The sequence below is a fragment of the Balaenoptera musculus genome, chromosome 1 (assembly GCF_009873245.2).
Source record: "Balaenoptera musculus isolate JJ_BM4_2016_0621 chromosome 1, mBalMus1.pri.v3, whole genome shotgun sequence".
NCBI lineage: Eukaryota > Metazoa > Chordata > Mammalia > Artiodactyla > Balaenopteridae > Balaenoptera > Balaenoptera musculus.
The window spans coordinates 183,709,853-183,732,752 of NC_045785.1; the positions used below are offsets into that span (position 1 = coordinate 183,709,853).

The 22,900-nt window shown below is 61.4% G+C and overlaps 2 protein-coding genes across 7 annotated transcripts; both read right to left on the reverse strand.

The window, feature by feature from the left end:
• Positions 1-649: 649 nt before the first annotated feature.
• On the reverse strand, positions 650-2,696 carry LOC118883621 (collagen alpha-2(I) chain-like). The gene is made up of 3 exons (XM_036830670.1): positions 2,679-2,696; positions 2,359-2,432; positions 650-2,265 (listed from the first exon to the last, which is right to left on the reverse strand). The coding sequence occupies exons 1-3, from the start codon at positions 2,694-2,696 to the stop codon at positions 1,578-1,580; spliced, it is 780 nt and encodes a 259-aa protein (XP_036686565.1). The 3' UTR covers positions 650-1,577.
• Positions 2,697-2,753: 57 nt separating this feature from the next.
• On the reverse strand, positions 2,754-15,970 carry LAD1 (ladinin 1). Of its 6 annotated transcripts, none has more exons than XM_036862428.1 (10): positions 15,817-15,970; positions 8,965-9,102; positions 7,035-7,845; positions 6,491-6,595; positions 5,676-5,719; positions 4,483-4,555; positions 4,258-4,395; positions 3,893-3,991; positions 3,553-3,654; positions 2,754-3,261 (listed from the first exon to the last, which is right to left on the reverse strand). In XM_036862428.1, the coding sequence occupies exons 3-10, from the start codon at positions 7,824-7,826 to the stop codon at positions 3,256-3,258; spliced, it is 1,359 nt and encodes a 452-aa protein (XP_036718323.1). In that variant the 5' UTR covers positions 7,827-7,845; positions 8,965-9,102; positions 15,817-15,970; the 3' UTR covers positions 2,754-3,255. The 6 variants fall into 6 exon arrangements, with proteins under 6 accessions (XP_036718323.1, XP_036718297.1, XP_036718306.1 ...); XM_036862402.1 differs by having other exon boundaries at positions 3,893-3,979; positions 15,687-15,819; XM_036862411.1 differs by having other exon boundaries at positions 3,553-3,627; positions 15,687-15,819.
• Between the last annotated feature and the right edge of the window lie 6,930 nt (positions 15,971-22,900).

Below are 22,900 nucleotides of genomic sequence, written 5' to 3' on the forward strand. Positions count from 1 at the left end.
CGGAAGCAGGGCTTATCTGCAGCTCGACTGAAGTAATGCTGTGGATGAGGACGGCTTCCAGGCTACTGGCTGCTTCTGGCAGGATGAGCAGCCTTGTGGGGGAGGCAGGCTCTGCTGGCCTCAGTGAGCACATCTGCAGAGTGGGTCTTCTCCTTGACCCCCCCCCAAGCCACGTGGCAAGCCCTCCTTACTGGGCAGGGATTAAACCCAATACAGGAGGTCAGATTCAAGGTCGCACATCCAGCCAAGAATGAGGGTTCTCCTCAAAGAGGCAGCTGGTTGAGTGAAGGGGCAGGGAAGATGGTTGACGTTCACGTCACTACGGCTTTAAAGTTAGGCAACACGGGACCATGATCTGCTAAACCCACTAGATTACAAGGTCCGTGAGGCCAGCGCCCGGGGCTTCGGTGTTCGCTTGCACGTATGCGGCTGCCTTGGGAGCCACATGCCGCGTCCACCACCGACGTCCTTGAAAGGGTCCTCCACGTGCTCCTCACCCACTCTGCTATCAGACTTGCCCCGTCACTCAGCTGCCACTGTCCTTCCATGGTCCCCGGTGGCCTCTGAGCCCAGTGGTCTGATTCCCCACCTCCAGGCTCAATCCCTGCCATGTGGCCCTTCACACTGCCAGCAGATCCGGGGCGGGGCAGGCTGAAGCCACATGCCTGCTGCCGGCTTCCCGGGAAACAGGGACGAACAGTGAGCAGCCAAGCTGTCGGGAAAGAGGGGGGGTGTCCCATCACCCGCTCTCCTGGTGCAGCCCACCAGGACCTAGCCTTGCCTTGTGTCCTGGCCTGGGACCTCCTGGAATTTAGGAATCGCTTTTCCTAAATCCTCCCTTAACTTGAGCTACTTCAGTGGGTTCCTTGTAAGCTCAACAATCCTTCAGATGGGACGTAATTTGCTGGCACGGATGCCTGGGACAGAGATCTGGCCACCTGAATCCCCACGGGGAAAACCTGGTAGGTTCTTGGCATCCGTGGACTAACTGCGTGAGGCTCTCAGTAAGTGTCCTAAGGTGGGAATTTGACTGGGACCGTGGGCGGCAGTCACTCAGCTGGCGAGTCTAGCCACCCTCCAGCCACCACATCTGACCTGCCGTGGACGCCCCGTCCTTGCAAACAGATGTAACGTCACCTCCTCGTGCTAATGGTAGAGGGGAAGGAAGAGGAAACAGATGGTGCTTGGCCAGAATTTTACTGGAAGAAGCAGATGCTGGTATGGTGCTTGAACATTTGCAGGAGGAGAGGCTGCTTGTGAGGTCCCGGGTCTCCGGGCAGGAAGGCAGGCAGGCAGGGCCCGGAGTGTGGGTGGGAGGGTGGGGGGCTGTTCTGTCCCTGGAGGGAGTGGGATGTCACCTCCTCGAGGGGCCTCCCCCGACCTTGTCACCCAGTCACCCCCAGGCTGCACGCTCTGTCCTCACACTGTCACCAGCTGAGGTCATCCTGGGCGTGCGTCCATCTCCCGGTTTACAGACCATCCCCCGATAAGGGGGCGTGCAGGGCCCTCGTGTGTGGGATGCATGAGTGCAAGGGGGCAGGAGTCGTGGGGTGCTGTCCCCACACCCTGCCCAGCAGTCAGCCCTTGATGGGCACCCCAGTGCATGGGTTGCAGGCACCAAGGGCTCCCCCCCCGAGGGCAACAGCTTCCGACACCCAGATCCCCAGGACCAAGCGGAGCCCCTCGGCCCGCTCTCGGGTCCCCACGCTGGAGGGAGGGTTACAGAGGACAGTTGTGCTGGACAAATTCACCTGCTGGGACCTTCCCAAGTTTAGAATGGGAGCATTCAAAACCCTGCAGGTCGCCTGTTTGAACCCCGAATTCCTGGCAGGGCCTGCGTCTCCGGGCAGTGTTTGCCCCGCCCCCGGCTTCGTTCTGGGACTCGAGTTGGTAGCGGGTGTGGGTGTCCCAGGCAGGCCCTCCAGGTCCTGCTGCCCCCCGGCTCCGGGCAGGCACAGGGCCGGCCACAGGAAGCCCACCAGCGGGAGACGGGCCAGCCTGGGGTCACGGACGGGGCCCCGAGGGCCTCCAGTGCCCTGGACCCCAGGATGCAAGATAGGAGCCTCACTCGGGATCACAGAGGCTGGCCAAGGCTGGCCGCGTCTGCCCCACAGGCTCGGGGGCCTGCTGACCCTTCCAGCTGTGATCTGAGGAGCCCTGCGGTTTCCCAGGTGGGCCTGGGCCGGGCGTAGAGGGGCGTGGGCCCTGCGCCCGTGTTCCCGCAGCTGGGTCCGGGACACTTGGGAACAGAGTTCTAATTTAGTTCTAATGATTAAAAGAAAATACATACGTGTGTGTGTGTGTGTACGTACACACACACACACATGCACGCACACGTACGCTTGTGCACACACGTACCTGCACACGTCTACCTTTATCACTACAGCACAAAGGGCTCTGACAGGCACCAGACTTTCTGAGTTTGCTTTGTCCTAGATTCTCAGCTGGCCCAGTGTCCGCCAAGCCCACAGGGGCCATGAGGTTAGAGGAACAGAGGACCAGGATTTGGGGATCGTGTGTGTTGGGATGTGACAGCAGGCCTGGCACTGTTTGTGGCAGTTCTGCTCCCCCCTCAAGTCACCATGCTAGACAACTGGGTAGCAACCCCCTTAAACGTGAGGGCGAGTGATGACCGCCTCCCCCCTGCACGCCCGCAGCCAAAACAGCCCTCCCCGCACGCTGCAGACGGTCCCCATTAACAGCAAAGCCTCCAGGAAGGAAGAGTTTTTAAAGTATTATCAGTCACTTACACCTGAGAGTGAATGAGTTTACCAGCTCTTTCCTGAGAACAGGGGGAGGGGAGACAGGACGGCTTGGCCAGAGCAGCAGGTGGGGACGTGAGGGAGAACAAAGCAGGGGACGGGGCCAAGGAGGACAGTGCGACTCTTCCAGCCTGGCCAAAGTGGGTGGCCCGGCCTCTGAGAGGTACACGGAGACACCTGCTGGCTCAGACCAGGCAGGGACCCTAGGCTTCTTGCAGGACGGCGCCCCTGACCCTGGAAGGGAGCAGCTGTCTCTGGACAGGACCCCGAGGCCTGAGGTGCGGACGGGAGTCGTGCTGTGCCCAGGCTGGCGCTGGGGCCCAGGATCCGCTGTGCCCACAGCAGGACAAGGGGCCAGGCACACCTGCCCCGGAGGCTGGGCAGGGAAGGAGCTGGCTGAGTCGCCCCGACGTTCCTGGTCCCAGGTCCGAGGCAGAAAGGGAGCGGGGTGATGAGACAGAGGTGTACCTGCTGAGCCTCGAGACAAGGGTCCTCACACCTACGGGGCAAAGGGCGATTAGAACAAGACGGGTTCCTCGGGCTGGACAGGAGGGCGCCCCTTTCCCCAAGCCCCGCGCCCACACTGGGCCAGAGGCCCCAGGTCTGCTGGTTGAGGGGGGTAGGGGCTTGCACAGCTGTGGGGAAGCCAAGCCAGCGGAGGACGCAGCCGGCGTTCCCCAGGTTGGGTCCACCCGGCCTGAGAACGGGGCTGTGCCAACACAGGCCAGTCGGTGTGCGTGACGTTGGGCGTGTGGCGTCTCCGCAGGGCAGCCCCCCCCGCCCCCCTCACCTCGGCACCCAGGGAGGGGTCTGCTTTCTTCCTCCACTGGATCCTCTTGGCGGCCGCTGACTCCTTCTGCCCCTCCTGGTGGCGGGCATCCTTCTGCACTTCCTGGTTGCGGCATCAGGGTGGAGACCAGAGGCTCAGGCTTACGGCACAGGGGTCCCCAGACCCCTCCCCTCCCGAGGGAGGACCCCAGACCCTCCTCCTCTCTGCCTTCTGACCCGCAGGCTTATCCACGGCCGTTCCCACTCCCAGAATATCGCCACTACTTTTGGGGCTGCCCCTCCTCTGACAGGTCACTCTGCCACGAGGGGCCCGTGGTGAGACCGCGGGAGGGCCGGGGTACCTGCGGGTCCTGATCTCCCGACTCCTGGGTCCTGCTGATCCACAGGTTGAGCCTCGATGTCACAACCCCCGAGAGCCGCAAGTTCTCCTGAAAAGAGAGCTTCCGTCTCGGGGTCGGGTGGGCATCTCCAGAGGCCTGTACCTGGCCCACACCCATCCAGCCCAGGGCGCCGGACCCGCCCCCCCCCTCACTGGGGCTGTGCGCACAGCCAGGGGGACGGGGGCTCAGGAGCAGGAGTGGCAGGGAACCCAAGTCAGAGGCAGGTTCTCCCAAACTGACGCACGAAGGCACAGAGCTGTCTGGCACTGCCTAGGCCAGGGGCCGGGGTTTGCAGACACCCAGCCTCATCGGCCTGAGCCACTCACCTGCCGGCTGGAGGCTGGTCCTTCTCGGCCCTGACCCACCAGCTCCTTCTCAAAGAGGTGGCGCTTGCTGGCGACGTCCACGGGAGCCACCAAGAACTCAGGGCGGGAGGGGCCCGGAGACCTGACTGACTCTGATCTCTGGGAGCAGAGAGCACAAGCCGCTGAGCCTTGAGGGTGGGCGCCGACCACGCCCACCACGCAAGGCAGGTACCCAGCCCCGCCCACCTGTACAGCTGTGTGGTATCTCTCCAGCTTCTGGCCCAGTGTGAACGAGCTGGCCGGGAGCCTTGTGCTGGTGCTGCAGGACGGGAAGGCAGGGCAAGGCAAGAAGGCAGGTGAGACTCCCGCCCCAAGGGAGACCAGGCCTGCGTCCACACCCCCAGCGCTTCGGCTAAGAGAATGTGGCCTCAGTCACCGAGGGAGACCAAACGACCTGGCCAAGGTGACGATCTACAGACTCCGGGGGGCTCCCCTGTCCTCCCTAGAAACAGTCCCTTCAGCAGGACCCCAGCCACCAGGCCGACCCACCCCCGACCAACCCCATCCTGTCCTCAGGCCACCGGACAGCATACAAGACTCATGACCTGGTCCTGCCTGCCCTCCTGACACCAGTGTCCCCCCGCCCCTTCCTCCCCACGCTGAGGAGCCGGCCAGCCGGACGCCGTGTGTGTCACACTCCATGCCCTTCCTCATGCTGTCCCCTCGATTCAAAGCTTCCTTCCGCTTGGAAATCTCCCTCTAGTTCGTGTCCTTTCAGATGCCAATCGCTCTGGGACCGAGTCCCCAGCTCCCGAGGGCCGAGCTCCCACAGCCATGAGGGGCTCCAGCCCTCAGTTCCCATTCCCATCCCGGCACCTCCGTGCTGTGGGGCTCTTGCACACTTCATGTCTGACGTGAGCTGCTCAGGAGGAGGGCAGCGGCGTGTCTCATCCACCTTGTACCCCAGCGCCCATCCCCACCCCCAGGCCTCGCCCAGCACTGCTGCCCTAGAGGTAGTTTGGGGGCAGACAGATGCAATGCATGTGCATGAAATTCCCAACGCATGAGCACAGCTGCTCCTCAGACCCCATTTGTTGTTGTTGTTGTTTTTTAAAAAAACACACAGTCCTCCAGCTGCTTGCATGGATGCTGTGGGCAGAGGTGGGGGTGGGGGGGAGGTGGAAGCGCTCGTCAAGCATGCAGAGTCCCGGGCACCCGCGCCCCGCCTGCTGAAGCGGCTGCGTCCCCTTCCTGCACTGGTCAGTCTCCCTCCGCACCCCTGCGCCTCAGGACAGCCCCGCCCAAGCCCCGCCTCCTCCAAGCAGCTCCCCGCATCCGTCCCCTTGTGCCACATCTCGGGCCTCAGCCCCTCCTGCTAACCCTGCAGCACAAGCAGGATGGGAGCAGACGGGAGCGGACAGAGCCTCTGGGCCCCTGACCTGCGGGTTAAGGCTGCCACTGAGTGGTCTCTCCCGGGGCTCATCTGAAATGAGAAGGAAGGTGCCCATGAGTGGGGTCAGCCGTGGCCTCCTCAAGGGAGGGCTCAGCTGTCAGAACACATCCCCCTCCAGGGGCCTCCCACCCACCTCTGCTCAACCCCCAATCCAACCCCCATTAAAGGGTCTGGGACACGGCCCCAGCCACCAGACCGGGTCAGCAGCCCCTCCTTGACGCCCCCAGGTCTTCTTGGGGCAGCTGCAACCACCTGCTTCCTGCCTGCTTCCCCACCGGCCCGAGCCCTGTGGGCCAGGGACAGGCACCGGCCGGCAGCAGGTCTCCTGCCTCTCCCCAGGGCCTGGCACAGCGCACGGTCAGTCAAAAAGTGAGTGAGTGACCCAGTAAACAGAGGAACCAGGAGTAAGTTCTGGCATAAAGCGAGAGGACCAGCCCCGGTCCCCGTGATTTGTACTCCTGGGGCAAGGCAGGGTGGCAGGCACTGGGACAGCCCATGGCTCCCACCCACCTCCCCTCCTGGAGGAGAGGCTCTCCCCGCAGTCCGCCTGCGCCGCCCTCCTGCAGGCTAGCTGGGCCCATCACCTGGGGCTGCTGGGTCTCGTCCACACCCGCCTCCAGCCATTAACCAGTGCTTCACTTGATCCAACCCCCTCTGTTCTCGGCCACCCTCGGGCATCCAAAAGCCCTGTGTCTGCGCACAACGTCCCTGGTGTCTAAGCCAGGGCCCTGGGCTGAAACGGGGGCTGCTTTCCGCGGCATGCCCTCCAGAGGATGGGAGGCAAAGGGACCCGGGCCTCACCCGGAAGGAGATGGTCCTGGGGCTGGAGCGCTTCAGCGAGCTGCTGTAGGTGGCCTGGGTGGGCGAGAGTGCGTCCGCCTCGTCCTCCTTGCTGGCGATTTTCATCTGGATGGAGCAGGGGGAGGATCACACGGAAGGCCAGGGTACCCCGAGCCCAAGCTGCCACGGGGGCGCCGCTGGCCTGGCTCATCCCAGGAGCTGCAGGCAGCAAGACAGCCCTGTGCGTCCTGCGCCTCTGCTGTGGGGATGGCGGACACAGTCCCGGGGCCAGGCCACCGGGCAGGGCTTTCCAGGGGGGCTTCCAGAAGGATCTGAGGCTTCCCAAGGGTCCACCAGGGCCTGCGGTCTGCGCCCTGGCTGAGGATGTGGTACGGGGTACCAGGTGCTCCCCGCCACGCAGCTGACGCCCCCGCCCCCGGGTCCGCTATCCTGACCGTGGTGGAGCAGGTAGGGAGAGAAGAAGCAGCAGCCAAGGCCGGCCTAGAGGCAGGAGGACAGGACGAGAAGGGAGGGCGGAGGGCGGGAGGGCAGGGGCACCGCCAACCTGGAGAGTGATGGGTGGGAGGCGGCAAGTCACAGCCGGACGCCCTGACCCCTGCTCCCGCAGCCCCGCCGAGGACGGGGGCTCCTGCTCGGGGCCGGCCCTCCCCTGCCCCTTGCGGGTGGACGGGCTCTCCGCAGAGGCTGGCCGCTCCTGGGCCTGGGGCTGCCCTGGGGCCGCCGCCCTCACTGGGGCCAGCTGCGTCTCAGGGGCCGGGGTCTTCTCAAAGACTGCTGCTTTCTCAGACGTCAGTCTCTTTTCTGAGTCCGACGTCTTCCCTGGGGACGGCAGCTTCTCCAAGACACTTGTTTTTTCCAGAACCAACCTCTTTCCCGAGATGGTTCTTTTCTCCAACACTGCGATCTTCTGGGACACAGGCACTTTCTCAGGGCTGGGGTTCTTCTCGGAGGCGGAGATTTCCTTGGAGTCCAGGCTCTTTTGGGGCGCTAATGTCTTCTCTGGGGCAGAGGGCTTCTCTGAGCCCCCCTTCCTGCTGCATCCCGGCTCCCTGCCCGCCAAGCTCTCCTCCTCCTGGACCCAGGAGCTCCGCTGCTCCCGGCTCAGTCTCCGGCGAGGCAGCAGCTTCAGCTCCTTCTCGGGCACCAGGGGCGGCTGCCTGGCCTGCCCGGTGCCCACGCCGTCCTCCTCCTCTGCCTCCAGCTGCTCCCGGACGGGGGCCTGTGCGACCTCCACCTCCCGCTGCCTCTGCCTCCGCTCCTGCCGTGCCCTGAGGATGGCCCACACGTCCTCGTCCTCACCTCTGGAGTCTAGGGGTGGTCGGGGGGGGACCTCCATCTCCTCCACGCTCGGCAGTCTGAGTCGAAAGATGGGAGATGGGGCGGGAGACAGAGTCAGAGGCCGGCAGAGGTGGGAGAGACCCTGGGGTGCCCCCCGACCCAGTGAAGATGCCTCTGGGGCCACGCAGGAGGGGCGAGGAAGGAAGGCCATGGCCCCCCCTGGAACCACCATCGCTTAAATCAGGATCCCTTTTATCTGCTTTACACATCGGGCTTCTAAGGTATCCTCTGAACAAAGCACATGATGCTTTTAAAAGAAATGCATAAACCCCTGAAAGGTGCAACCATTCCACGCTCAGCCCCGATCAACAAACACCTCCTCTGTGCCAGGCCCCACCCCTTGCAGCTTAGATCAGGACCAGAGACAGTCAGGGAGCTGGCACAGGTCACACAGCTCATGGGCGGTGGAGCTGGGAGTAGAACCCAGGCCTCTGACGCTCCTCCCGCCCCGTCAGCCACATGGGTGCAGCTCAGGATGCACACCTTGTGGTCCCTCCTCTGGGGGACCCAGGGGAACAGGGGCAACATGAGAGGCCCTCAGGAGACTCTTCCGTCCCCACCACCTGCTCGCCATGCGACTTGGGGCAGGTTAATTCACCGTCTGAGCCTGTTTCCCAGCCTGCAAACCTGGCTTGTTCGGAGGCGAGAGGAGACTCACGCCAGGAGCGCGCGCCGTCCTGACAGACAGGAGCGTCGGTGAACACGGCCCTCCTCTGCCTTCCCCTCTCGACCCTCAGATCCGGTGGCCACACCGGCCCCCGCGCTCCTCCGGTCACAGGCGGACCACGGAGGGTCCGGGTTAGAGGGAGGCAGCCGGGGTGAATGGAGAGAGTTGGCCCCGGGCCTGACAGGCGTGGACGACACCCGTGGCCCCTGCTCCCCAGGTGGACAACCTGTGTGCTCTCTGACCAGCTCCTGCACCTGTGAGACGGGTTAGGACCCTCCCTCTCAGGACCCAGGAAGGACTGAGTTACGCTCACGAAATGTCCAGCAAAGGCTGCGCGTCTCACGAGCACTGGCCACACGGGCTGTCCTGATGAGGGTGGGACCCACAGGAGTTCAGCCCGGTTCCCCAGGCAGGGGCAGCTGGTCCGTCCGTCATCCGGGACCGGGGTACCGCCTCCCCACCCCCGCACCTCTCTGGGGCCGCCGGGTCTCCGTCCCGGGCTGGCCGGGCCACCTCGTCGTCCGCGGTGGAGCTCAGGCTCCGGTGTCGCCGCCGCCGTTCTCGCTCCTGCTCCGCCTCATCCTCCAGGGTCCACTGCCTGGCCAGGCTGGCGGGGGACAGGGGTCAGTGCAGCCCACACGGCCCGCCACCCCGGCCTGCGCGGCCGACACCCCCAGGGGGACGCTGGGCTGGACTCCGCCCTGGACCCCCGAGTGGGATGGGGGCCCATACTCCGGGGTGCCCAGGGACGCGGGAGGGCAGGTGCAGCTCTGCCTGCAGGAGGTGGGTGAACCTGACAAGCTCCCCTCTCTCTCTGGTCCGGGGACTTAGATAACATCCCTCAGTGGACAATCACAGAGAAACGTCCTCAGCTACACCGCTCCCCGTGGGACTTCTCAGCTCTCCAGAGGGGGAGACTTGCCACTGAGACCAATGACAGCCGGGGAGGGCCCAGCATCACTCCCTTCAGCCCCCAGGAGCCCCGTCAGCCTCTTTGGCTCCCGAGAACCAGTTCTCAGGTGCCGGCAGCAGGGGCCACACCTGCTTTTGCTTCCTGCTCCCACCACCCTGCACCACAGGGCCTACCGGCCACTCACAGCCATCCACCCCCGCCTTCAATCACGCGGCCATCCAACCTCCTGTCCCGGCAAACAGCCCTCCCCCATCGCCTCCACCGCCCTGCCCACCCGTCATCCTTATCCACCTACCCCCCCCAACCCACCCCCACCCTCCATCCCAATCAAAGAGCAAATATCCCTGAGGAACTGTGCTGGGCCAGCGCCCCGTCGGAAACTGCGGGATCACAGACCAGGGCAGGGCCCCTGCCTCGGAGACACCTGCCAAATAGTGAGAAAGACAAGTGTGTCCACCAGTAGCTCTGCACAGGGAGGGAAAGGTTACTGGGGCTGGAGCATCAGGAGAGGCCCCAGAAGAGCCTGAACGTGGGCTGAATCTCAGGAAGGGGGACAGGCCAGGGCCGGGAGAAACCCGAGGTCCAGGCAGAGGGGAGGGACGAGCAAGCCTGGAGATCAGAGGTGGGGGCTTGCAGGGGAGGGAGGCCGTGCTTCGGGCCGTGAGGGTTGGGAGTGGCCTCCCAGTGCTGTCTGGGGCCCAGATCAGACGGGCCTCTGCTTGGTCCTCCTGCCCGCGGGCAGGTCCCTTCCTTGCCTCCTCCGTTTTCCTCCCTAACAGGAAGAGGAGCACCCACACGACGGCCCTGATCTTTTTTTCCAAGTCCAGCATCACACCTGCTGATCTGATCGTCACTAAACTCACATGTTTTGAGCACGGTCTACAGGCAGGCAGGTTCCGGGGACTGGGAAGGAGCCCGACGGGGTTCTGCCCTTTGGGGCACATGCCAGGTTGGGGAGTCAGGGAGCAAGGAGCCCGCACGTGAACAAAACGTCAGGAAGAGACGGAGGAGAAAAGGCGCCTGGAGGGGAGAGGGCCCCAAGGACCAGAGGGGCTGGGTCTGGTGGCAGCGTTCCAGGGGGAGGGGGCAGCACAGCTCAGGTCTCCGTAGGCTGTGCTCAGGGGAGGGGAGCCAGGGCAGAAGGCCCGAGGACGGGGGAGAGCGTGGGTTTATTCCAGGGTGTGGGAAGACACTGGATAGTTTCACACCGAGCGGGGCATGGTAAGACTTATTATGGTCACTATTTTAAACCTCTCCGGCTGCTGTATGGTGACAGGACTGCAGAAGGCGGAGGAGAGGGACTGGGCCGGGGTGGGGGGGCCCTTGCCAGGGCGCGAGCTACAGTGACGTGACCTGGGGTGGTGACAGTGAGATGGGAAAAGTGATGGATTCGGGACACATTTTGAAGACAGAGCAAGCTGGGTTTGCTGATGGGCTGGATGGGGATGAGGGGCGAGGAAAGGAGAAAAATCAAGGAAAACTAGATTTTCTGGCCTGAGCAGTTCCTGGCGCTGCTCTTAGAAGGATGGGGACCATCAGGGAGGAAGGGGTTTGGTGAGATGTCCGCGGCAGCGGGAGAGGAGGGAGCAAAGGAGGAAACCCGGGAGGAGTCGCCCTGGAGGAGGAGCCAGCCCTGTCCACACCGCCGGAAAGGCAAGACCACCAGGAGGCAGTGTTGAGCACAGAGGCTTCCGGACCCTTAGAAAGAGCCCGGCTGGACAAGCAAGGGGAGAAGGGGACCCGAGAAAGAGGAGCTGGTGACGGCTGGCAACTCTGCTGAGAAGGTTTAACGAAAAGAAAAGTCACCAAGATGAGACAGTACCTGGAGGATGACGTGGATGCAAAGATTGCTGTCTTGATTGAGGTGTAATTTACATACAATAAACACACAGATCTTAAGTCATGTTTTCTTTTTAAAGATGGGCAAATGAGGCAGAGGGGAGAGGGTAGGAAAGGTTTGAAAAGAAAGTGCGAAGAAGTTGCCCTGCAGGGAGAGAAAAGACCACAGGACGAGCGCATCCACCACGGCTCCCGGAACGCACAAGCGCCACCAATGTGGAACCAAGTGCAAGTGTCAACTTCACTTGGGAAGAGGAGAGGGCAGGGCGCTCCTCCTCCCCGGGGAGGGGGGCGGGTTCACCAGATCTCTGCCTTGATAAGCAAGAGCACAAAGAGGGAGCAAATCCTAGGCCCAGGCAACCTTCCAGAACCTCCCAAGTCTGATGTCATGGTAGCTCTTGGTGAAAACCTCAGTTCCTCCTGCTCGTCAGGTCTGTACTCCACCTGCGTGGGGATGGGGCAGGGCTCCACCTAGGACCCACGGCCTTGACCACGGGGTTTAAACCAGATTCCCCGGGGCCTCCGTGATCATTCATTCACTCACTCACTCACTCCACGGGAACCCATGGCTCCCTCCGGCCAGGCCCCAATGCCCCACCCCTTCCTCGGTGCCCGGGTCCCGATGAGAAAGGCCCACTTCAGCTCGCTTTCCTCTGGACCCACCTAACTGAGTGCACAGTTTGGGGTCAGCTGTGCCCTGCAAGGCTGAGGGACCCCCCCCACCCCGAGGGAGACCGGCCCACCGAGCGGGGGCTCCTCCCCCGACAGGCGCGGCTGGGCTGGAGCCCCCAGGATTCCTTGGGCCTGAGCAAGCCCGTTCCCACACAGGCCGCTCAGCCCTCAGGGGAGCCATCGGTTTGTCTGTGGGACCTGGGACAAGTCGGTGTGCGATCTGTCAGAGCCTGGTCTCGGGAAGTGACTCACCCCAGGCGGGTCCTCGCCCTGAGGGTCTCGGGGCCCGAGCCGCCCGAGGCGGGGCGGCCCGGGCGTCCTCGAGTGATCCCCAGCTTTGCCCCAAGACCCCGCCGCTCACCCAGGTGATGTGGTCACCCCTCACCCCCACCCCAGGAGAAACGTTATCTCCACCAAGCAAAGAGCTCCTCCTCTAAAGAGGAGAAAATGGGGAGGAGAGGGCAGGAGTGAAGGCCAGGCTTCTGGGCGGCTCCGCAGGAGCCCCAGGAATAAACAAACGGTAACTAAGGGCCTGCATTCAGGAGCACACAAGTATTTGTTGACTACGGTGACTAATGAATCAATAAATAAAGGAATAAAGGCAGAAGTGAGCGCTCTGACATGTGCTTAGACAACACCGGGCGCTGGTCCCAGCGGCTCACAGATACCTCTGACAAGAGGCCCCCCGAGAGCCCTGAGGGACGGGGTGGGGGGGGTCACCCCCATTCTGCAGGTGAGAACTCTGGGGCTCGTGGAGGTCAATAACGTTCCCAGGACAGGAGAGCTAGTAAAAGAAGGAACCAAGCTTCCAGCACAGGCCAGCCTCTTAACCACAAGGCTAAATGCCAGGAAGGATGCCCTGCCACCTTCTCGGGAGCCCAGCAGCTGAAGAGCCAGAGGGAGGAAGGGGAGTCTGGGAGGGCCTCGGAAGGTGTGGGACTCTCCAGCCCAGCACAGGCCTGAGCTCGTGGCGCAGCCTGGGGAAGCAGGTCTGGGGAAACCCAGCAGCCAACACGCTGCCCTCTCGAGCGCCAGGGCCAGGCCAGGGTGGACCGTGTAGGTCCCACACCCCAGGGAGTCCCAGCCACTGTCACCAGCTGATGCCGCAGCCCTGGGCGGCCACCCCGCCACCCCCTCCCTCTCAACAACCCTTTCTTCCACCTCCTGGCCCTCCTCTGGGGACACACATCCCTCTCTTTGCCCCCAGGTAGGACTGCTAGCCTCCCTACTCCTGACCTCACCAGCTCCATTCTTAGGGGAAGGGACCTCTTTTTCCCTTAAATAGTTATGGAAGACCTTCTGCCCTGCTGCTCAGGGCAGAGCTGGTTCTGCTCCCTCCCAAGGGCCATTCACCTGAGGTCTATCCTCCCACTCAGCAGCAGCTGAGTGCAGGGGTGTAAGTGCTGGCAGGTTTACCAGGAGAACCCTTCTTTCCCCAATTGAATCGCACACAGGAGCCCATGATACGACAGATCAAGGCTCAGCTGCCCTGGTTAAAGCAGGGGAAGGGCGTGAAGGTTGCCCCAGAGCATCCTGTGGAACCCTGGGGCTCAAAGAGCAAGGATTTGCAGAACTTGGAAGGAGAAAAGCGAGCTCAGGCGTGGCACTGGGCTGAGAGACGCAGCTCTGATTAGTCGCGTGACCTTGGACCGGTCTGCAGCCCCTGAGGGGGGACGGGCCTTCCACACGACGAGGGGCCACGGCGGGTGGTCAGTGAGGTCCCTTCTAGCCCTGCTGGTCTAGGGAGAGGTGTCAGGAGAGCCAAGCAGCTCGCGAGGTGGCAGGGCTGCTCAAGACCCAGGCAGGGAAATGATTAACCCCCGGCTGCTCCAGACCCACCCCCCACCCCCTGCGGACGAGCCCGCCCAGCCTCACCCTCACCAGGCCAGCCCAGGGAGGAGAGGGCAAGGCTGCTGACCAGGGCACCCGGCCAGCCAGCTCACCACTGCCCTGCCCCAGGGCTAGAGCGTCTGAATTTCTACCTGCCAAGGACGGCGGCAGGCTGGCCCTCAGCTGCCCACCTGGGCCCTGTCTGGGGCCACGCTCCTCGCACCCTCCTCAGCGCCACCCCCAAACCCGACCCCGGGAGGGCCTGGGAGGCTCCGTTGACAGTGACTCACGGCCCTTCCCTCCTGCCAGCTGAGGCTTGTTCGCCAGGGAGCAGGGCGGGAGGGTCCTCGGCTCCAGCTGCCTCACAGGGTGAGTGTTGGCCACAGCTGTGTCTGCCCACAGGGCTGGGGAGGGCCTGGGGGCGGGGCAGGGCTGGTCCCCGGGGCTTCCCGCTGCCTGGCAATCGCCCCCCCCCCGGCCCCCCCTGCAGCCACGGGAGACTGGGGCCATCTGAGCAGAGGACTAGCTAAGACCAGACCCTGCTCGCACTTTAAAAGTTCCAGCGCCCCACTGCCACCTGGCACACACCCTGACACACATCCGGGCATGTCTCAGACACAAAGTCACACACATCCCAGCAGACCGGGGGCTCCTGACTCAGCCATGTCTGCTTTGTATTTTTACCCCAACGCCCTGCGCTGTGGTCTTCAACGGACATCCGAATGGACTCGGACTCCCAAGGCCCAAACTCAGCAACGTCAGAACCTACCATCCACCCAGACGTGTCCGCACTACACACCCCAACACACACAGGCCCCACCTGGAAGCAGAGACACTCCCACGTCAGCGCCAGCACCTTGACCCACACGCAGGCAGAGTCCGAGACCTTGACCCCCAGCTCCACCCGCAGTACAGACCCTCCCTGGGTGTGTCCAGCCTCTGAGGCGGCCGGGCCCCTGTCTGGGGCACTGAGCTCCTCCTTTCTTGGGGCGTATCCTTCCCCTCTCTAGACCCCGCGGGCCCCTCTGCAGCAGGGTGACCGGGCAACTGTGCTTCAGAGCAGTGAGGTCTGAGGGTCTGGGAGGCCCCCGGCCCTGCAGAAGCTCTGGAGCCCTTGGGAAGGGGGTGGGGAGAGCCAGAGGCCTTGCTGGGGAAGGCCTGTAAAGGCAGCCTGGGCCTCAACCCACACGCCCACCTGGGAGGGGTCAGCTTCTACCCGCTAGAACCTTCCGGGCTCCGATCCATCTACTATGTGGGCCTCAGTCTCCTGAGGGGGCAGTGGGGGGGGGGATCGCAGGTGAAGATGCTCATGGAAGCACCTCTGGGGGGAGGTGCAGGGTGGCCCCAAGGAGTTCAGGGGTCACCAACCACATGAGGGGTGTTGCCTTCTGGACACCCCCCCAGGCTTCTCTGACCCTGACAGGATGTCCTGCAGGCAGGGATAAGACACCCAGTGCCCAGACCCTTGGAAGGACAAGCTCACAAATAAAGGCTGAGGCACAGAGGGGGGCAGAAACTATCGTGAGGTCACCCAGCCCAGACACCACCCCAAAACGCCACACTCAGAACCTCAGCCTCATCAGTGGGAGGGGATCTGTCCCCCCGCCCGGTACTATTCACCAACGCTCCAAGGTGGTGCTGTCCCGCTCCTGGCACTGCGCCCCCTCCTCCTCCCCGGGAGGGGCCCCTCAAACTCTCTACAGAGAAACGCGGGCCGTCAGGGGGGCTTCTCGGGAAATGAGGCTGGGCCATAACTCCAGAACGCCTACCCAATCCCCCGTACCGGCCTCTAGGGGCCGACAGCCACCCCAGGCACCCTGCTTGTGCCTCAGCCCCCAGGGGAGGAAGGAGGCGGTGGGGGAGCCGGAACACCTGCGAGCTGCCAGGTGTGGCCCCGACTCTGTCGCCCCCAGGAGCGGCCAGGCCCCCGGGCTCACCTGGACAGCGCGGCCCAGTTCTTCCTGCTGACTGACATGCCGCCGGAGCCCGCGCGCCTGCCGCGTGCGTCGTGTCCGCTCGGCGCCGCCCCGCGCGCACCCCGCCCGCCGCCGGCGCAGGTAGGCTCACCTGGCCTCTTATCCCCCCGGCCTGCGTCCCGCGCAGCCGCGCGCCGCCTGCTGCCCCGATTGGCCTGTGGGTAGGCGCGTCGCAGAAGGAGCCGCCCCGGTCCCCGCCTCGGCCGCCCGGAGGCGCGCCCAGGACGGGCCGCCGCACCGATGCACTGACGGACGGACGGGTGGACGAGAGCCCGGGCCGCGCGGGGCGGGGCGGGGTGGGGCGGGACGGGGGTGGGGACTTCCTGTTCGGGACCTGTCCGACCAGCCTGCCCGGCCGCCCCCTCCCGCAAGTGCCGCGGCCCGGGGCCGAAGCCCGGGGACGGGCCCGCTCTCCGCCCGCCAACCGGGTCGGTCCCGAGAATCCCAGACGGGGGGCGGGCGGGCAGGTGGGAGCCGGCGCGCGTCTGGGGTCTGGAGAGCCCTCCCGGCTCTGCGCTCCGGCCCGCCGCACCGAGACCCCGGGAGAGCACGGGGCGCGCTTCCTCTGGGCCGCTCGCAAAACTGCAGGCACGCCCGGTGCAAAGCCCACCCCTCCCGAAAGGAGAGCCTGGGTTCCATTCTGCACACCCTGGAGTGCCTCCGGCTCTGAAAAAGCCAAGACGTCGGAGGCGGTCTCCTCGCAGGCTGGTCTGGACTTTGGGCTGGAGGGGCTGGGTGTGGAACCAGGAGGGGGAAGCTCGGCTTTCCCCGGAAGGGAGCAGTGGCCAGGGAACTAGCACGGGAGTTTTGGAGCAAGTGAGGCACCACCTGGCTCCCTTTAAGTGCGCATCCGGCTGCCACGCGCCGCCCACCCGGGAGCCGGCCTCAGGGAGACCAGGGATGGTCAGTCCCCAAGTCGCAGAGTCTTATCTTCCCAACGCATCAGAACTGGTGCAGCCCCAGGCACCAGCAGGAGAAGAGGGAGCCGGAACTGACAGCGTCTGTCCTGCTGGGTCTCGCTGGCCAGGCTGGCCTCCCTGTGGCACTGATCCAGGGCAGGTGGTCTCTACAATACCCTCCAGCTCTGAGATCTCCCAGTAGAGGGCAAGCCAGCCGCTAAGCAGAAGCTGGGACACACACGCACAGCTAACCTGCTAAGGCATCTCCTTCCCCAAATGCCCCCTCCTCCAGGGAGCCTTCCTTCTAGGCCAAAGGAGGTGAGGAGTGAGGTTCAAGGAATGAGAGCTGGGAGCCTGGAGACGGGGCTTTGGGCTCTGGCATGTATGAAACACGTGACGTGGGGCAAATCTCCTGTTTCCTCATGTGTGTAGTGGGAAGAATGATACTTTGCCCAGCTTCTTTCCAGGTTGTGGGGATCACATGAGTCCGTGGTTGCACGCTGGTGGTCCTGGGGTGCGCAGCGGGAGAGCTGACAAGACCCCTGCAGAGGCCAAGGCAGGCCCTGGGCCATTGGCTCTTCCAGGGAAAGAGAAAGAGGGGCTGGCAATAACCCAGGTCCCTGGATGCTGGGATTTGGGGCCCAGCACTTCCTGGGGAGCCTGCTGACCCCTGGGGACCTAGAGAATGTCCTTCCCATGGTTTGTCAGTGGTGACATCTCAACAGAGAAGGACAAATGATCCCAGTCATTTGAAGCCTGGCCCTTCCAGGGACACTTCATGAAACCAGCGGACAGTCAGCCGTGTCTCTAAAAGCCCAAACTCCAGCAGCCCGTCTATGGACACAGAAACCCAAAGACACGGAAGAGTGGTGTGTAGACAACTCCAGAAGGAAGGAAAAGTGAATTATGTGCATGTTAGTGCCCCAAAAGTTCCTTGAGGGCAGGCATTGTATATTCACTAGACCCTTCCTGTGTGCCAGGCACTGTGCTTGGTGCTATGTCAGGGCTGCGGTGACAAAGTGTCACCAACTAGGTGGCTTAAAAACAACAGATATTTATTTTCCCACTGCTCTGAAGGCTAGAAGTCCATCAGCAGAGCCGTGCTCCCTCCAGAGGCTCTAGGGCAGGACCTTTCTTTGCGTCTGTCTTCCTGCTGCTGGTCGTGTCTGGCAACCCTGGGCCTGCCGCCACGTGACTCCGTGTCCGCCTTCTTCAGAGTCCCAGGGAACCGTCCCGGTGTCTCTGTGCCCGCGTCCAAAGTTCCCTCTTCTTATCAAGACATCAGTCCTTGCGTTACAGCCCGCGCTGATCCAATATGACCACATTTAAACTTGATCACATCTGCAAAGACCCGACTTCCCAGTGAGGTCACATTCACAGCTACCAGGGCTTAGGGATTGACCATTTTTTTGTGCGGGAACATAATTCTACCTGCTACAATCAGCAAATAGCGCTGGCTTTCAATGACACAAAGATGATGGGGACTCAGTTCCTGACCCCAAGACAGTCCCAGTTTGGCAGTGGAGGCACACACATGCTGGTGCATATCCACATGTTCTCCTAATCCACATGTGCTCCTAATCATGCGTACACACACGTGTGCATAAGCATGCATACACACACGTGTGCATAAGCATACGTACACACACGTGTGCATAAGCATACGTACACACGTGTACTCCTAAGCGTCCTTACACCCAAGCCGTGTTCAAGACAGGCTGTGATGAAAATTGAAACTGTCATCAGGAGAGATTAATCCTAATGGAGGGATTGGGGATGTCTGCAAGGGGAGGGAACATCTGGGTTGGGCTTGAAGGTTGAGTGGAATTCACTCATCAGAGAAGCAGGCGAGGGACCCGCTACAGGATGGGGTGTGAACGGAGATGTGGGGTCTCGAGTGGAAGGTGGTTCCGCAAGGAGAGGGGCTCGTGTGCCCGAAGCATCGTGTGCCCGTCACGGCACCGGGAAAGGGGGCCTCATGCTGCCCTGAGCTCAGGACTTGGCCATGACCCTGCACAATAGCTGAAAATGACAAGGCAGATGGCCTCCGAGTGGGAATGCCCCCGAGACTTTGAGAGCAAGACTTACCAGGCTGGAGGGGGGGAGACCACCACCGAGGGGACTACTTTCAAGTCCATAAAAAAAAGAAGGACTTAAGCACAGAGGAGGGGTTGGCTGGAGGTCTGGAAGGCCGAGTGGTCGTGGGGCTGGCTGCCGGGTGGAGGGGAGAAGGCCAGGTGACTCCCACTTGCTACCTTGAGGGGCCAGTGAAGGCTAAGGCCGGTGACCTTAGCCCGAGGGGCCCCAGCCTCAGTATTGACACCTGGGGCCTGAGAGCTCTTGGCGTGGGGCTGTCTGCACCCGTGAGGTGGTCAGCAGCACCCCTGGCCTCAGCCATTGGAATGTGAGGGCCCCAAGGACAGCCCGGGGAGCTGTCCAGCACATGGCTGGACGTCAGGGCGGGGCTCAGGACAGCCTGGCCTGCATTTTCCACGGCACCCGAGGGCTTGTGCAGGGCGGGCGGGAGAAGGGGACAATCACAAGGGCAGGGGTAGTGCTCAGGGCATCCGCGCCCGTGTTTCAACGCCCGGAGCGTCTTGGGGACAGCAGGAGTGTTTCATTCACCCCCGTGTCTACACTAGCACTTAGCGTGGTAGGTTTACAGAATTGCACTAACTTGCTTTGGGAAGGAGAACAGGAAACCCCACACAGCCCAAGATCCCCTCTGTGTCATCTGGGAGGCTGGGCCGGGCGCTCTCAGCATCTAGGACCCTTCTTCTCCAGGATCGGGGTCACCCTGATGGTAAATTGCTGCAGGAGTGTACTTGCAAACCAGCAAGTGCTGATGGCCCGGCACCTTGACCATGGGCACCAGCAGGAGCTCAGAACATCCAGCGTAGCACTGGTTATAGTAGCAAAACTCCGGAAACCACCCAAAGGTCTATTCACAGGAAAAAGGGTGAGTAAATGGTGGTATGTCATCATTTCGTTCTTTCACAGGGGTGAATTTTACAATCTTCACCTCTAATGAACTTCAAAGCAGAAGCATGCATTTCGAGGCCCATGAGAAGGACATGGAGCTCTCGTCTGCTGTGCAGCGCAACAAGGACGTGGTGTGTGGGATCTGCATGGAGGTGGCCTATAGGAAAGCCAACCCCAGCGAGCGCCGCTTCGGGATCCTCTCCAACTGCAGCCACACCTACCGTCTCAAGTGTATTCGCAAGTGGAGGAGTGCTAAGCAATTTTTTTAAAATTTATTTATTTATTTATTTACGGCTGCATTGGGTCTTCGTTGCTGCGCGCGGGCTTTCTCTAGTTGTGGTGAGCGGGGGCTACTCTTCGTTGCGGTGCGCGGGCTTCTCATTGCGGTGGCTTCTCTTGTTGCGGGGCACGGGCTCTAGGCGCACAGGCTTCAGTAGTTGTGGCACGTGGGCTCAGTAGTTGTGGCTCGTGGGCTCTAGAGCGCAGGCTCAGTAGTTGTGGCCCACGGGCTTAGTTGCTCCGCAGCATGTGGGATCTTCCCGGACCAGGGCTTGAACCTGTGTCCCCTGCATTGGCAGGCGGATTCTAAACCACTGCGCCACCAGGGAAGTCCATGCTAAGCAATCTGAGAGCAAGATCATAAAGTGAGACTCCTCCCCAATCTTCATTTGTGCTTTCTAATTTGGGGAAGAATTTAGTATCTTGTGCCAACTTTCAACCAGATGGACCGCATTTAAATGCATGCATTTTATCTTGAAACTGGGGTATTCTTCTAATTGGGATTTCTTCTTTGTATTTCAGCTAGCTTCTAGATTAGCTGGTATATCTACTTTTATTTGAATGAGGAAACCCTATGTATCAGTTAGTAGAATCTTCATGCTTTTTTCTGAGGAGATTGTGTTTAATGGATTAGCCAGTTTAGGTTCAGAGAACAAACTTATCTAGCTCTGAATGTATGTTTCCTGACATTTTACATTTTCCACTTTCCTATTCCATCCATTAAGCTAGCCAATAATCCACCATCCTTTAAGGATTGTTCTCATAACTGAACAAAAACTACATAATCTAAACAGAGCAAAGTTACAAGAAATAAATTTATTTAAACAAACAAACAAAAAAAAGAAAGCATGCATTTATGTCAGGTTGACAAAAAGACGCAATGCATTGTTTTGGGAGCCAGAAACATCGAGAGCCAGCGGAATAAAACACGCAAAGCTGAAGATCGCTTTTACCTTTGTGGAGGGGAAGTGTAATGGTTGGAGAGGGGCGCGCAGGGGCTTCAAAAGCATTTGCAATAACCTAGTTCTTTTGTTTTAATCGAAGTATAGTTAATTTACAATATCGTGTTAGTTTCAGGTGTACAGCAAAGTGATTCAGTTATACATATATATTTATATAATTATTTACTTACTTATTTTCAGATTATTTTCTGTTTTAGATAATTACAAGATATTGAATTGCAGTTCCCTAGTTCTTAAAATGAGTGGTTGGCACAGAGGTGTTCACCGTATAATTCTGTGCATATGTTAATAACTGTGAGCGTGTGCTGGCCACTTCCCCTGGGGAGAATCCAGGGAGGCAGGGCTTATCACCCTGGGAATCCCCTGGTCCAGGACGGGAGTTTTCAAGGCTCCCCAGCCGGTGGGAGGAGGGAGCCACCTCTCTCTTCCCCTCCCAAGGAAGACATCGGGCTCTGGAAACCCCGGTCCCCACCCCTGTCTACACAGGACATAAGGCAGCTTCTTCTTCCCCAAAGAGGCCAGAGTGGAGACCAGGGGATCCCCGGCCCCAGGCCAGTGGGGTTGGAAGTCACAGCCTGACTGTGACTGAGAGGTAAGACCCACACCCTAACGAATCCAGGGCAGTGGTTCCCTGGCTTAGGGTTTCACAAACTAATAATACTTTTTAAAATATGAATACACAAATGGTGTTGGCACCATTTTGTTTTTTGAAGTAAGAAATTAGAAGACAACAATGACCACTTCCTGTGCTCCCACCCCATAAGTACAGGGTATCTTGATACTAAAATAATAGAATTAAGGCATGCATACTTGAGAAAAGGAGAACCCTTTTCACTGAATACATGTAGCTTTATGGAAACTTCACTGCAGTAGCCCGGCTTCCTCAGCGGGCAGTGGAGCAGGAGAAAGTTGGGTCACAGAGATCCAATCAGGAGAATTGCGTCTGGAAAATTCTAAAACGAGGGCCACGTGGGCATCCATCACACTCAAGGGCGAGCAAGCCACCACCCTCACGGGCACACGGGCACACACATCAGGCTCACCCCTTCCGATGGATGGCCACGAGCACACGCGCGCACACACACACACACTCACTCCTCCCCGGGGCTCCCGGGTTGGAAAACCTGCCCTGGCATCCAGGTGTGGCCATACTTCTCTCCTGAGCCCAGAGCCAAGGGCGGGGCTCACCCAGCCCGTGTCAACCAGTGGAGCCAGGTGGGTGCTGACCCGGGGCCAGAGGTGGGCCACCCGCTCAGGCCCCCGGACCACTGCCTCTGGCCGGGAGACCAGAGCTCTGTCCACCTACGGGGAGTCCAGGGCCCTGTTCTGTCCCCCTGGTTAAGCCTGTGACCTTGAGCAACTCAGTCTCCCTCTCTGGGCCTCCAGAAGCCGGCTACAGCCCTGTGCACCAGAGCCACGGGCAGATGGGGCTGCGCTGCTCAGCTGTGGCCTCAGGGACCCGCTTAGGAGTGTGTCTCCGGATAGAGTGCCCGTCACTCGCCCCTAGCGGAGGGCCCGCTGGCCGGCTTTAGGGTTGCTGAGGAGGGAGCCCTGCTGGGGTCAGGAGAGGCGGCTGCCGTCCGCACTGGTCCCAGCGGCCTGTCCCAGGCTTCAGCAGCTTGGTCACCCACCTGGAACGAACCTGGCCAGCCGGGAGCCCTGCGGCGAGCCTGACTCGCTTCGTGGGGGGCCATTGGGGCTAATGTTTAACGGGCTCCCTCCTTGGCGGGACACTCCAGTCCCTGCAGCCCTGAGCCTGGGCCTGCCCTGACCATCCTGCTGCGAGGTGGGCCCCAGACAGACAGTGGGCTCGGCCTCCTGCCCCGTGGATATAGAGACCTGGGGGGCGGCTGGCCTCCTGAGGCTCTGGGGCAGGCAGGGGTGTAGCAGGTGGTGCTCTGCCCTGGCCGTTCCTTCCAGGAGGCAGGAGCTCCCCCTCCAGCTGCTGGCCCAGCTGCTGCTATAGGTCTGCGTCCCTGCTGTTGGAGGAAGTCGGCCCCTTTGCCCATTTGGGTGCATTTGCATCTCATTTGAATGTTTTCTCCTCTCTGGG

Bases quoted from the DNA above. Each gene is read 5' to 3' on its own strand.
- LOC118883621 (XM_036830670.1), bottom strand. The intron at 2,266-2,358 runs GTACGTGTGTGC...TTTAATCATTAG, and splicing joins ATAAAGGTAGACGTGTGCAG to AACTAAATTAGAACTCTGTT.
- LAD1 (XM_036862393.1), bottom strand. From the start codon at position 15,724: ATGTCAGTCAGCAGGAAGAACTGGGCCGCGCTGTCCAG. The intron at 7,846-8,964 runs GTGCGGGGGTGG...CTTTCGACTCAG, and splicing joins GACCCGGCGGCCCCAGAGAG to ACTGCCGAGCGTGGAGGAGA. The intron at 3,655-3,892 runs GTACCCCGGCCC...TGCCGCAACCAG, and splicing joins CGGGAGATCAGGACCCGCAG to GAAGTGCAGAAGGATGCCCG.